This window comes from Mauremys mutica, chromosome 2 (assembly GCF_020497125.1).
Source record: "Mauremys mutica isolate MM-2020 ecotype Southern chromosome 2, ASM2049712v1, whole genome shotgun sequence".
Lineage (NCBI taxonomy): Eukaryota > Metazoa > Chordata > Testudines > Geoemydidae > Mauremys > Mauremys mutica.
The window spans coordinates 136,108,861-136,124,007 of record NC_059073.1 but is presented as its reverse complement, the minus strand read 5'-3'; the positions used below and the strand labels follow the sequence as shown (position 1 = coordinate 136,124,007).

Genomic DNA, 15,147 nt, shown 5'->3' with positions numbered 1-15,147 from the left:
ATATATCAGAGGAATACATACCAGGGAGGGAGAGGAATTATTTAAACTCAGTACCAATGTGGACACAAGAACAAATGGATATAAACTGACCATCAGGAAGTTTAGACTTGAAATTAGATGAAGGTTTCTAACCATCAGAGTAGTGAAGTTCTGGAACAGCCTTCCAAGGGGAGTAGTAGGGGCAAAAGACATATCTGGCTTCAAGACTAAGCTTGAAACGTTTATGGAGGGGATGATATAATGGGATAGACTAATTTTGGCAATTAATTGGTCTTTGACTATTAGCGGTAAATATGCCCAATTGCTGGTGATGGGATGTTAGACGGGGTGGGATCTGAGTTATTACAGAGAATTCTTTCCTGGGTGTCTGGCTGGTGAGTCTTGCCCACATACTCAGGGTTTAGCTGATCGCCATATTTAGGGTCAGGAAGGAATATTCCTCCAGGGCAGATTGGCAGAGGCCCTGGGTTTTTTTTTGGCCTTTCTTTGCAGTGTGGGGCATGGGTCGTTTGCTGGAAGATTCTCTGCATCTTGAAGTCTTTAAATCATGATTTGAGGACTTCAATGGCTCAGACACAGGTTTGATACAGGAGTGGGTGAGTGAGATTCTGCAGCCCGCATTGTGCAGGAGGTCAGACTAGATGATCATAATGGTCCCTTCTGACCTTAAAATCTATGATTCTGTGATTGACCCTTGTTCTGTCATCTGCCACTACTGAGAACAGCTGAGCTCCATCCTCTTTGGAACTCCCCTTCAGGTAGTTGAAGGTTGCTATCAAATCCTCCCTCATGCTTCTCTTCTGCAGACTAAATAAGCCCACTTCCCTCAGCCTCTCCTCATAAGTCATGTGCTCCAGCCCCCTGATCATTTTTGTTGTCCTCCACTGGACTCGTTCCAATTTTTCCACATCCTTTCTACAGTGGTGGGCCCAAAGCTAGACGCAATACTCCAGATGTGGCATCACCAGTGTCGAATAGAGGAGAATAATCACTTCCCTCGATCTGCTGGCAATGCTCCTACTAATACAGTCCAATATGCCGTTAGCCTTCTTGGCTACAAGGGCACATTGCTGACTCATATCCAGCTTCCCATCCACTGTAATCCCCAGGTCCTTTTCTGCAGAACTGCTGCTTAGCTAGTCAGTCCCCAGCCTGTAGCGGTGCATGGGATTCTTCCATCCTAAGTTCAGGACTCTTCACTTGTCCTTGTTGAACCTCATCAGATTTCTTTTGGCCCAATCCTCCAATTTGTCTAGGTCATTCTGGACCCTATCCATACCGTCCAGCTCTCTACCTCTCCTGCAGCTTAGTGTCATCCACGAACTTGCTGAGGGTGCAATTCATCCCATCATCCAGATCATTAATGAAGATGTTGAACAAAATGGGCCCCAAGACTGACCCCTAGGGCACTCCACTTGATACCGGTTGCCAGCTAGACATCAAGCCATTGATCATTACCCATTGAGCCTGATGATCTAGTCAGCTTTCTTTCCACCTTATTGTCGATTCATCCAATGCACACTTCTTTAACTTGCTAGCCTTCCTGTACCCTGTGTCCTTAAGCCACAACCCCTGTCTCTACTCCAAGTATAATTCCTTCCAGGTCTGTGAACTCCGAGTTCCACAGCTCTCCTCAGTTTCTCCTATTACCAGTAGTGCCAACCCCAACCCCCGAGTCTGGGCTTCAAAAATCATGAAATAAGCTTAATACTCATGAGATTAACCCCCAGATTCACACAATTTAGGGGCTTTTTTTCTTTGCCTTCTAGTTTCTAAGCCTTTAAGGAACACTTGGGTCACGTTTTCAAGCTTTTCTCTGTAACCAGATGTGACAGATGCTATAGATACATGGACTATTCAAAGATTACTACACTGACTTTATAAATGTTATATGTATCCTGATTGGCTGACTAGTGATTGTCACACCAGGAGGGCTGGAATCATGGCTTTTGTTTCCAAAGAACTGAGATTCTCATGCAGTCACTTACATTAGATACTGGCTTCTAAGTAAAACACCAACTATCATGAAACTCACAATCAAACCCTACATGCTGGCAGTGCTACCTAACTCTTCTACCCTCCTGCTCATTTGTCATTTCTTTTTCCTTTGCAATGAGCAATAGGGGTGTCATGGCGGGGAAGGTGATGAGAGGAAAGATTAAGGTGTGTCGGAGGGAAGGGCAGCACCTTGAACTCAGTGGCTTTGAACCATGTGGCTGGCAGCTGATCTCTTCCAAGTTTCTGGCTCCTGTGCATTGTTCCTGTCTGGGGGAGCTGGAAAGCTCTGCCTCTGGGGTGCTTTGCCCATGGTGCATCTAGGGCTGATGAGAATGCCTATGGGCCGGAAGAGATGCCTGGCGAAGGGATCAGGGATGCTGAACTTGGGGGATGAGGGTGGGTGTAGCAAGGGGAAGGGAGGGATGAAGGAGGTAGAGGAGGATGGGAGGTGATGGGGAAGGAAGATAGGGAGAGGATGGAGGTGAGGAGGTGGAGGTGGAGGTGGAAGATCCTCTACCAGACGGTATTTTTAGTTCTGCTTTCCATTAACTCTCATCCCATCACTCTCTTCTTTTCTCTGCCTTCCCTAAACACTGCTGCCACACCCCCGAGATGCCTCTCCTGCACGCAGCGCTGGAGAGGAATCGGGGGCTCAGTGGAGACGGCGTAATTTGTGCTGTTTCCATCAGCAACTGCCATATTCTCTGTGACGGCGCCGCAGCGGGGAGTGGGGCTGGAGACAATGCACCCGGGCATTTATCTCTGCACTGGGCACGGAGCCCATGCAGCCAGAGCAGCGGGTCAGCGCACGATGCCTAGTTGCCCCTTCCCCCCACCCTCTTTGGAAGCTTTTCTCGTGCCGTTGGGTAGAATTGCCCCGGGCTGCCACCTTGAAACAGACTAGGGCCTCGTGTGCATGTGTGTGTGTGAGACAGAGAGATGGGGAAGGAGGAGTTACTATTGGAGCAGCAGAACTGCTGCCAGCCCCAATCTTGTGCATGGGAAAGCCACTGACAACCTCTGCAGAGCAATGGGCTGGAGCGGGGAGGACTCCAGGACCGTCCCAGGGGATCCATGAGACACAGAGTCCTCTCCATCAGGGGATGGGGGTGCTGATGATGGAAACCATGCATGTGGTGTTTGTTATTACTACTTCAAGCCAAGGGGTGTGGCTCATCCCTAGTTCCAGCACTGCTGCCCTCAATTCCCTTCCCTGGGCTCAGGGAGGAGGTGGGGTCCCCACTAGAGATGAGAGTTCATAAGACGTATCCCTTCTGTGGTGGGATTTAGTGATATTTGAGAAACGGGCTTGGGGCGGGGGGAGGGAGGGTTAAGGAGAGGAAAACACTTTGAGCTGCAGGGGCTGTGTCAGAGCTAATGAAGCAGAACCTCAAGGCGGCAGGCTGGGTCCCAAAGCAATGAGGTCTGGGCAGGAAGGAGGGCTGGAATGAGGAGCAGGGAATGGGAAGGAGGATAGGTGAGTAGGGAGAGTGTGTGAGAGAGAGAAGGTGCGAGGCCAGGAAGGAAGAAGAGTATGAATGAGAGATGACAGCCTGACAGGAAGAGAAATAACTTTCCCACATTGTTTGATGCCTGCTCACTCCCACCCCTGGCCCTGGTATCCCACTGACAGCTAGTGACTCCTGGCTCTCTCTGCCATGGCATGCGTCTCAAAGTGGGATGTGTGCAAATAAAGCTTGAGGGCTTTTGCTTCGGCAGCTGCCTGGAAGCAAGCAGACCCCCTCCCAAGGAGGAGGCTGTCCGGCTGGCCCAACAGAGCCCCAGCAACTATCTCCTCTCATGGGCTGCTGGTGTGAGAGTCTGGGCGTGGGATGGCAGTGGCTGTCTCTCAGTTGTTACCTAAGTCAGCCCCTAGCCACGATCCCTGATGACCATGAAGCTTGATACAACCAGCAGGGAGCCACCCTAAAACACAGCAAGCAACATTTCTAGTGGTTAGAGGAGGGAATGGGCCGTCAGGACTCCTGGGTTCTACTCCTTGCCCTGGGAAGGGATTGTGCTCTAGTGATTAGCACAGTGGTCTAGGAGTCAGGACTCCTGGGTTCCATTCCCAGTCTAAGGAAGTAATGTTGTGTAGTGGTTGGAGCAAGGATGTCATGTCTGCCATGGCCTCTGATCTGGCATCTACCACCAACTTGCTGTGTGGCCTCGGGCAAGTTGCATCCTGGTTGGGTGCCTCAGTTTCCCCATCTATAAAATGGGGATTATGCTGACCTGTCTCATGAGGAGGGGAAGTTCGTGAGCTTTAATCCATTCCTAATGTTTGTAAAGTGTTTTCAGATCCATGGGGAAGCACAGCATGTTTAGTATTTATTTTTGTATGCCCTGTGAGTTGTGTGCATAGAAGTTGATAGTGAAACCACATCCCCAAAGCCCTGTCTCTCTTTCCATTCACAGGAAACGCCATTCAGGCCTTCGGCAATGGTACGGATGTCAACCTGTCCCCCAAAAACCCCTCGCAGCCTGTCACCCTGCCCCCTAAGACAGAAAAGAGCCCCGCTTTGCCAGATGACATCAATGACAGCAACACCATCTACGACACCAGTGTGATCACAACTTGCACCTCTGTTCAGGTAGGACCTCGGCTCCGGCTCCTGCTCCCTCTTCACAGAAGACACATGTTAATTGGATGCATGGACCTAGCTTGGCCAAAGCTTCCCACATATTGATGTGCCTGCCGGGACTTAGCCTATGGTCTTGGAAAGTGAGGGTTGTCTATTGAAGGCTGCTGTTTGCAAGTGTACCTCTTGAGTTATTACAGCGCCAAATTCTCTGTTACCCAGAATCCCCTGGGCCCATGCCCAGCACTGTATTCTCTGTTACTCAGAATCTCCCTGGGCTCTGCCCAGCCCCTGATACATCTCCATTACCCAGAATCCTCCAGGGCTCCTGAACAGCCCCAGCCCCAGCGTGCTCACTGTTATGTGTATTAGATGGTTTGATTTCTTTTCGCCTTCTCTTGTTTGGGATGGATCTCTCCCAGGCTCATGCTTTCCCATGCACTGACCCACGGGCTACCAGTTTTTGCCCAGGTTGGCTAGCCTTCCTGCTTTGGGCGAGCACTGGAAGCTGAAAGTGCCCATCAGTATCCAGACACAGCCTGTGGATTTACGGCCCGCACGTATGCCCCTATGCACACACACTGCTATGTAATCCTGCTGGTGATGGGCTGGGGAGGAGGAGGTGGGATCTGGATCAAGATTAAGATTATGTCTGAGGCTGAATCGGGGGCCCATGCTTAGGTTCCAGGGCAATGAAACCTTGGCAAGTGATTCTGTTAAGACAATGAACCCAAATAGATAATCTCTTAGGACTATAGTTGCTTTTGTGGGATTTCCCCCACCTTGGATTGCAATCTTCTGAGCTGCCCTCCTGAGATTTTAGCCATAACTAAACAGGAACCAGAACTGGAAAATAAGGTCCCTTCTGCTTTTGAATCGAATCCAGAAACAAAAACAAACCCACATGGGCTGGCAGGGTGTGATGAGCAGGGAGCAGGGCGGATTTGACCTGGGAATGTTGCCAGGGAGTTACATTGGGGATGAGAAGGAAGCTACCTGAGCTGTAACCTGAGCCAGGAGGGGGATGGGAAGAAGTGACACCTTCTGCCCCAGAGACTGAACAAAGGAGAGGAGGAGCAGAGGGGAGGGAGGAGAGAGCTGCTGGAGGGATTTTTAGAGTCAGTTTGGGCTGGGTGGTGCAACGCAGGGAACCCCAAGCTGGAGTCTAAGCTCCCTGAACCCCCCAGAAGGACTTGATTGAGGGGTTCTGGTTGTACCTACACGCTCTGCTTGGGACTGTGTTCCTGTTGTCTAATAAACCTTCTGTTTTACTGCTGGCTGAGAGTCACAGTGAATCTCAGGAAGAGGGATGCAGGGCCCTGACCCCCCCACACTCCATGACACAAGGATCTTAGAATTTAACCCTCAAACCACAATTCACAGCTCCATCCTTGGCCTCCTCAAATTTCTCTGGCCCTGCAGACTTCCAGTTGCTTGGGAGTTATTCTCATCCTGCAGCAAGAGCTGGCCATGCCCATTTGGCATTCTCCTTCACAGCTTTGCCTAGATGAGTGATATGTCTATGCGGTGGTCACAGGGTGTGATTGCAGGTTGTGGAGACATACCTGGGCTAGCTTTAATCTAGCTGGATGGGGTACTGATAGCAGTGAAGTTACAGCAGCATGTGCTTCAGCAGGGGCTACCCACCCAAGTAATTACCCAGGATTCCAGGTGGGCTTGTCCAACTTGTGCGCTACTCTGGTAATCGAGCTCGCTAGACTAAAGCCAGCTCAGGTACCCAATGATTACAGTATTGCTCTGTCCTAGGACTGAATGATGTGTTGTTAGCTAGTTCGATCCATTGCTTTCTAAAACTCTAGTGAAGACAAGGCAAGCTGCACTATAGCAAGGCTTTAACTCAACCCGTTTAGCACGTGCTGTAGTACAATTTACCTCGTCTGGTCTAGAGTTTTAGAAGGTGCTGGGACCGAGGTAGGTAACCCCATCCAATAACCTTCAGTCCTAGTCTAGATGAAGCCTCAGACCCACCCAGAAATTACTACTCCCCTCATCCCTGCACCTGAAGCCGCGTTGCTGAAGGCAGGGGAAGCATCAAGTTACCACACTGATCAGAGTGGTGTACAGACAGCTATTGGAATCACTCCGCTGGCCCCCGTCTTTTAATGTTTATCAGATGGTAATGCCCAGAGGCCCTGATCTTCTCTAGGGACTGTACAAACACACAGAAAGACACGGTCCCTACCCCAAAGAGCTAGATAGATAGATGGGCATCTCCTACTCACAGTCCCAAACAGAGGATGATTCTTTGTCCACCTCTGCAGAAACAAAGTAAGTCTCTTCTTCTCCTTCAGGCTGGCGAGCACACGTGAAGGCAGCAATGTCACCCTTGGGCAGCCTCTAATTAGATCCGGCATGCTTGAGTAATTACATCTTATGTTTTCTAGTTACCACTCCGTGAGACAATCAGCAGCTCAATTTCATGCTAGAATTGCGACACATCAGGGCCCCGCCATCGCCTTGGTGGGCACTTGGCTCACTGTTCATTGTGAGACACGCTTGGCAGAATTGTTCTTCTAAGTGGGAGGAAAGGGAAAAACAGTGGTGTTATCAGCGTTACCGCATCTTCTGCTCCATTTGCCACCTGATGATGGAAGCGCTGGTGGTGGTGGTGTGGCGGTATATTGCTGGAGTCAATTACTAGTGGACTAGTTTTGCTCGTAGTAAACCCAGTGAACTCCACTAGGTCAGACCCTGCGCTCAGTTGCTACTCAGGGAGAACTGAGTGGGAAGAGAGCTGGGTAAAATGTTTTTGCTGTAACTCTTGTTCAGTGAAGAATGAAGATTTGGTTGGGAATTGGAGTTGGAGCCAACCAAGTTTTGGTTGAAAAACACCTTAAAAAAATTGGAAAAAATCAAAACGTTTCATTTTGACGTTTTATGAAACAAAATATTTCGATTTTTTTTTTGGTTCAGAACAACTATGTGCTTCAAAATGTCCTTCTAATTTTATTGGAAAAAACCTCCAGATATTTAAAAATGGTCCAGAACCCAAAACATTGTGATTTTGTCAAAACAAAACATTTCATTCAACCTGACATGTATTTATTTCTTTTTTAATTTTGGACTTGTCGACATTTTTTGAAAAATTCATTTTTGGTTTGCCCTGGAACAATTTTGTCCTGATTTTTTTTTCAGAATTGCCAGAGAACCAAAACACCCATTATTAGCACAACTCTAATAAGAGTGATACCTGAGTAACACACAGGGCCCTATTCTGATCCTTTATACTGTGAGGAGGGTCATGTTCTCTGCTTGTAAAAACAGGCACAGCTCCGTTGGCTTCAGTCAAGCTGCCCCAAATATACCGGCAGAGGGCTTGGCCTGTGTTACTCCACTGACTTCAGGGATGTGACTATGGATTTACTCCAAAATCAGGCTCAGTCACTCCTTTGTAAATCAGGAATAGCTCCATGAAGTCAGTGGAGTAGTTCCTGATATATACCTGTGTATATATCAGATCAGAATCTGACCCCGAGTGAGCAAGTCTGGATTTGACCCACTAGGTAAATCAGGAGTATCTCCATTAAAGTCATTAGGCCTAATTCTCCTATCGTACACTGGTGTGACTCCATTGACTTCACCAGAGTCACTCCAGATTTACACTAATGCAAGTGAGAGTAGAACTAAGCCCAGTGCAGTTACACCAACATTGACCTTAGTGGGGTTACTCACATTTACACCAGTGTAGCTGAGAAGAGAATTATGCACTTAGCTTTTCAGTTCATACCACTTTGTCAAGAATTAAGGTGTGCTCTGTTGGTGAGAGCCAGGGGACTAGAAAGCACTCCTGGGATTCACGTCTAGATCGGCTACTGATTCACTATCTGACATCAGGCAAGAAAATGAAAAGAAAAAGTTAGCTTGTATTTTTTGAACTTCCGTAAAAGTTTTTCTTGGAAGAGCAGTGCCATGTGTGTGTCCTCATGTGTACTTGTGGGTGTGCGTGTGCTTTACCATTGTGCAATGGTGGCCTCTCCGGGAGCACTGTGGCCTCTGAAATATGAATGAAAATCCCATCCCCCAGCAACTCACTCAGATAGTACAAATCTCACTTTCTTGAGCCTGTCCACTTTTCCTTTAATGCTGAACGGCAAAAGGATGAAAGGAAGAGATGAGTCTAATGGCCCCCATCTCACTTCACATTGAGAGATTTCAGTGCTTTTATGGCCATCTCCAGCACTAAAGGCCTATTGTAGTGAGATTGGGAGAGCTTCTTGTTAGTGCTTTTGTTCTTGAACTGTACCTGCTCCTTTCAGAGGCTTATTCCCCAGCTTCACCTTACCCTTCTCAGCTCTCTCTCACAAGAGCTTCATGGGAGAGCCTGGCTTATGTATGATTGGCCAGTCTGCAGGCTTAGAACCAGTGGCTGGAACTGGGCAAAACCCACAGCCCCTTTCAGACTGACACAAAATGGAAGGATAATTAGTCTCGTGTACACTCTGGAGTAGCCCTGATGGCCTGAAGTCAGAGTAGCTGCACTGCTGCCAAACCCAAGTGCAGCACAAGCAGTGGCAGTGGACTCTAGGTATTTATGCTCCAGTTTTTAGCTGAGCCCTCCGAAGCCATGGAAACTTGTAACTGGAATCACCACCAGTTAGCTCCGTTCATGCAAACCCCAGCTTGTCCTTGTCTGTGCTTGTGCTGGCCCATAATGGCTGAGTCGGGGCTGTTACTGGTGGGAGACCAGGCATAAAATAGTCTGTAGGGGCAACCCACCTGATACAGAATCTGAACTCTTCTCAGGGCTATTTCCCCATCCCCACAGCCCCTCCCCTGCAGCAGGCAACAAGCGCCATTCGCTCCTAAGCTACATTGAACCGCTTCTGCTCCCTGGCTGGATTCTGATGTGGGGCTTGTCTTCACTAGAAATGTAGGTGATGTTAGAACACAGCCATCAGGAGTCATAGAATCATAGACTCATACATCTTGCAGTCAGGGTCCACAGGGGCCTCTGTGTTTAATACCATGTCAGGGATTGAGCCTACATATAGTTCCAGGAGGGTTCGCCCACAACACAATGCTGAATGCAACAGTCCCAGCAAAGTCGTGTTTGACAGCATGTCAGTTAACATGACTCGTCAAGGATGTGTTCTAACACAACCTGTAAAAGCAGCAAAGAGTCCTGTGGCACCTTATAGACTAACAGACGTATTGAGGCATGAGCTTTCATGGGTGAATACCCACTTCGTCGGATGCATGACGGATACTTAATACAACCTGGCATTCCAGTGAAGGCAAGGTCTCCTCTCCAGATTTGTCTTCACTGCAGGGTTAGCTTGCGCTATCGACACTTGAGTTAATGCCTCTCGAGTGCGAGTGGCCACACAGCAAAAAATGCTCGAGTTGCACTAGCTCCAGCATCTGCAGCGCTCGAACTCCACCCCCCATCCAACAAGCCAGCTAGCTTCAGTTGAAAGCAACACTTATCTTAAGCTAGAGATGCGTGTGTGTGGATGGAAATTGGCTCAGGGGCAACACTTGAGTTATACCTCAAGATAACACAGCTGGGAAGACAGGCCCTTAGCTAACTAGCCCATCCTGATGCAGATTCAGAATTTCCTCTCAAAGGGTATGTCTACACTGCAGTTAGACACTGCTGGCCTGTGCCTGGTGACTCGGGTTTGCAGGGCTCGGTCTGTGGGTCTGTTTATTTGAGGTGTAGATGATTCGGCGTGGGCTGCAGCTGAGCTTTGTGACTCTCCCACCTTGCGGGGTCCTAGAGCCCGGGCTCCAGCCCGAGCCTGGACATCTACACTGCAATTAAATGGGCCCGCAGCCCGAGCCCTGCAAACTTGTCAGCTGGCACAAGCCAGCCGCGGGTTCTTAATTGCAGTGTGGACGTACCCTGTGTGGGAAATTTTACATCGTGAGTGTTTGTGCCGTGAGTTCCTCAGAGCAGGGACTGTCTCTTGCTAGATGTTTGTATGTCACCTAACATAGTGGGGCCCCCAACCTGGGTGGGGCCTGGTAGCTGTATTGCCATACAAAAAATAATAATGATATCTGGATTCATCTGCTTGAAGACTTCCAGGCAAGGAACACGTAGTCAGTCGAGTTTGCAGAAGTTGAATGAATATTTGCAGATTTATTTTGTTTGCACTATCTGCCCAGATCTAGGCAGGAGTCCAGCAGAGAGGCTAAGCAGCCCAGGGAGCGAGGGATGAGAATTTTCTTTCTTCTCTCCTTCTCAAAGCTTTTCTGGCAGCCCCAGCATACGCAGAGCATACAGAGAGACTTAATGTTTCAACACCAGCCACACACTCTGAACTGCCTTCAAATGCCCCATGCAAATGTGGAAGCCTGGTAATTGCAGGCCTGTGATCAGAATAAAAACAATTTGGGATGCCCTTGTAGGCCAGCTCTGCAAGGACAGTGGAAAACGACAAAAGTTCAGCTCCAATGAAATTGGGCTTAGTGTGCTCCGGAGGGACAGCTTGTTTGAGTGGGGCTGGTGGAATGAGTCAGGCCTTTAGAACTGAGGGTACGGAACAGGCCAGCACATTCCTTTCTTACCAGCTAAAGGGAATGATTTGTCTCATCCACAATGTAACATCAGAGGTAGATCTTACTGCTTTTTTTGGAGATTAAAGAGAAATGACAGGAAGGAGGAAGCTTGCTCTGGAATTGCCTGATAAAGATGCTTCCTCACACCCCCTTTATTCTGTCACAGATTGTGAGGAGTGACCAGTGATGTTCCATGGCGGTTACAGGTGTTAATCTCTGATCAAGCACAGTCTGTCCACGATGCAGCATGGATGGCCTGTTACTTAAAGCAAGTGCCTGGGAGTCAGGACTCCTGGGTTCTATTTCCAGTTCTGTGAAGGAATGTAATATAGTGGCTCCTGGGCTCTGTTCCCCTCTGCCACAAACTTAATGTGTCATCCTGGGCAAGTCACTTTAGCTCTTTCTGCCTCTGTTTCCCCATCTATAAAATGGGGGTAATGATAGTTGGCTACCAGGTCTGATTTCAGGTTGCTTGAAACCCTAAGACCTTTGGCAAGGCCTCCTGGCTTGTTCTCTCTCCTCCACAGGAACATGGACCGAAGCTAAACAAATCCAAAGAGCACAGTCTCTGCTTCTCGGAGGTATGTGTCATGGCATCTCCTGGGAAGAGAGAAAGGGGCAGGCTGGAGACCATGGAAGTGTGAGCATGGGAGTGCTTTGTGCCATGCGTACATGCCAATAGAGGCAAGAGATGGAGTCAGATTCTGTTACAAATGAGGCTCAGCATATCTATTAGGGCTGTAAGGTTTCTCTAAGCTGAGCTGGTTTTCAAGGGCTGTATCTACAGGGCGACACTTTAAGGAATTAAAGAAAACAGCCAAACTTTTAAAATCCTATGAGCCTGTTCCTACTCTGTTTCCACATCTTAGTGGCACTGTATGTGTGTATCCCTAACACCTACTCACCCCTGTTGTGTTTTGCTGGCTCCAGAATATGTGCTAACCCTAATTACAGCCCAATTCTGCAATGTTCTATTTGTTCAATCTTAGGTGTTCCTATAGGGCTCCAGCCTGAGCTTGAGTGTCTACGCTGCAATTTTACAGCCCAAGTCAGCTGACCCGGGCCAGCTGCTGGTGTTTAATTGCTGTGTAGACCTACCCATAGCCCCTGTCACCTTGGAATCTAGGTATTGTCCAGGCAGTGAAGCAATGGGAAGTTGAAGGGGCCAAGCATCTTGCCAGAGAGTGCTTAGTATCTTAGGCCTTATCTACACTAGAGAACTGAACCATTTCTATTCAGCTGGATTAAGCACAAATGGTTTAGCGTGTCCACATTAGCCAGGCTGAATCGGTTTAAGGACCCCTTGCAGGTTTGCTTTTCATCCACACTAAGGCAATACAGTTGCAGTGTCCTCTGGGTACCTCTTCCACAGCTCAGCTTCTATATGCAGTGCATTCTGGGAGATTTCACAAGGCCACTGGTGCACTGTAGGATAGCAGTGGGAGGCATAGCATTACTGTTCAGCTAGACCATACTGGCATCATAACGACTGAGACTCAAAATGTGTTCTGTTTAGATCCACTGAAGAAGAGTTGGCTCGGAACAGCTGTGACCCAGCAGATTTGTGAAGAGCTGGTTGACATGATATTTTTTTCTTCAGATCTTGAAACGTTGATGAAATTCTTAAATACCAAAAAAGAGGAAATTTTGGATGAAATTTTCACAAAAAAATTCACCTGTTTTTTCCCAACAAATTATAGAGCAGGGTTGATATTTTCAAAATTTTGGGGGAGAAACCCCTAAAAAATTTGGGGAAAAAAACAAAATTTTGAAATGAAAAATTCAGTTTTGAAAAAATAAAAAATTTGGGCAAAAAATCCAATTTTAGAGAAAAAATGCAAGCTCTTTGATTTCTTTGAACCCCCTCCCAAATTCAGAAGAAAATTAAAAGCTATTTCCCAAAGATCCCTACCCAACCTCTGTAGCCAACCAGATCTGGCTACAGTTGGTAGCATGATTTTTCAGTGATGAGGGGAAAAGCCATTGGAACAAGCTACCAAGGGAAGTGGTAGATTATCCATCTCTTGATGTCTTCAAGTCAATATTGGATCCCTTGCTGGAAGATATGCTGTAGACAGACACAAGTTACTGGGCTCAGTACAGAGATAACTGGCTGTTATTCTCTGGCCTGAGTTATGCAGGAGTCAAACTAGAAGATGTATTGGTCCCTCCTGGTCTTAAAATCTATGAGCAGTTAGAAACAGTGTTTATTACAGCAGATACATTATTCCAAGATAAGATCAGATGCTTGTCCCTTATGCAAACACAGATCTCTGCCACTGAACTAAACTTCTGTTTTCCATTTCTCTGCCCACAGACACAGCTGACCACAGACATTATGCCAGACCAGAAGACTTTTGTGGACCAGAAGGCATCTGGCAGCCGACATTCAGCCAGGGGTATCCTCTCTGCTCTCCCATTCCTTCTCGTGAAACTGGCGTTATAAAGGAGAGAGGAGCCGCATTGTGAAGGAAATGCCAACAAAACCCATACTCGCGCGCACGCACACCCAAAAACTCTTGCAAGAATTCTCTCTCTCAAGTTGTTTTCTCCCAGGGTTTCTGCTTTTGAGAAATTAAATAAAAGAGAATCCTTGTGTCAGACACTCAATGTGCAAGAATAGAGTTAATGCTGGCCCTGGAATCACCGACCTCTGGGTGGACATGCATCCCAGTGGATGAACTTTGATCATTTTCTTTTATAGGTACTTATGGTTTTTTCCTTTCTGAAGCAAGAACCTGAGACTCACAACAAACCGGAACACACCCACACACATATACACGTGTGCACACACAAACAGTGGATCCAAAGCTGTGAACAGAACTATGGGGGATCAGGCGGTGACCTACTGAAGCTTTGGTGAAGGCCAAGGGACAGAGAATGACCTGCCACTTCCTGGATGGACTCTGGCAGTGCCAGGATCACTATAGCTGTTTGCAGGAGGATGGAGCAAAGGACAGAGACCCTTTTTCCCTCCCCATGTTCAGTTTCTCTTTGCAGCTTGAGAATTCTATATGTTTAATTCCCACCCCAGATGAAGTCTGGTATTCTGTATCCTGGGAGATCCACAAGCTAGTGTTTTACATCCTCCACTCAAACCACAGTGGGGCAGGTGTGTGTGTGGGGAGACAATGAATGTTTCACATGCGGACTCCAATCTCCCCTTTGAGGCTGCATCCCTGACTGGATGGGCGAACACTGGATCAGAATGTGGGCAACTCGGAACCCAGGGGATCTTTTGCCAGTTCCATGGGGAGGGGGGTGTCTCTTTAAATCTTTTCCTTTCCTTTCCTGGGGTTGGCGAAAATTTTAAAATCAAAGACAAAAACCTCCACCGTTAAAAGGTTGTCATGACATTTCCAAATTGCTCTTTCGATGGAGATCTTTTCCTTTATCCTGTTGGGTTTGGGTTGGATGGGAGAGGCCATCCATGAATGGGGGCCGCTGTATGTTACTCTCTTTTTGTTTTCTTTTGTTTTATATATACATATATAGTGTATGTATATAGAGACCACCTATATCTACATATATGTATGTATATACATAACCATATACATATACTGTGTGTCTTTTTTTTGTAATTCCTTTCTTTCCTTTTTTTTAAATGATCAAACAACAACAACAAAAATGTATTATTGTAAAATTTATTTTTTTTAATAATGTCTATAATGGAAAAAAAAATAAACCAAGAACAAAAATGAAACCTTAATTCTCCCAGCCTCCGATGGGGCTTCGGGAACAGGAGAGCGACCAATAAGTTTAACCAGTGGCTAAAATAAACATCATAGGAAGCAAATGGTGTCCTGTTTAGTTCAAAGTGCCTGGTTCCTGCTGCTCTGTGGATGTCCTTGTGCTGGCTGCGGCCAGCGCCCCCACCAAGTGCAGCAGCAGTCAAGGAGGGTGGCTTCTAAACGGCCATTTGTGGCACAGTTCATGGAAACTGGAAGCAGAGGGCTGACTGGGCTGGCAGGAAGAAGGCATTTGTCCAGACTTGGTAGTCGGGTATCTTATGTTCCATGTGAGATCAGGTAATCTCTCTATT

General features: G+C 47.5%; 1 protein-coding gene across 2 annotated transcripts in view; it reads left to right on the top strand.

The window, feature by feature from the left end:
- The window catches only part of GFRA2 (GDNF family receptor alpha 2), a 102,100-nt gene extending 87,210 nt beyond the window's left edge, over window positions 1–14,890 (top strand). Inside the window, exons 7-9 of one of the 2 annotated variants that reach the window (XM_045007798.1) lie at window positions 4,417–4,592; window positions 11,633–11,686; window positions 13,423–14,890. In XM_045007798.1, coding sequence (XP_044863733.1) covers window positions 4,417–4,592; window positions 11,633–11,686; window positions 13,423–13,551 — 359 coding nt within the window. In that variant the 3' untranslated portion in view covers window positions 13,552–14,890. The remainder of the gene's footprint in view (window positions 1–4,416; window positions 4,593–11,632; window positions 11,687–13,422) is intronic. The other variant, XM_045007799.1, reaches the window with a different exon arrangement.
- The last annotated feature ends 257 nt before the right edge of the window (window positions 14,891–15,147 follow it).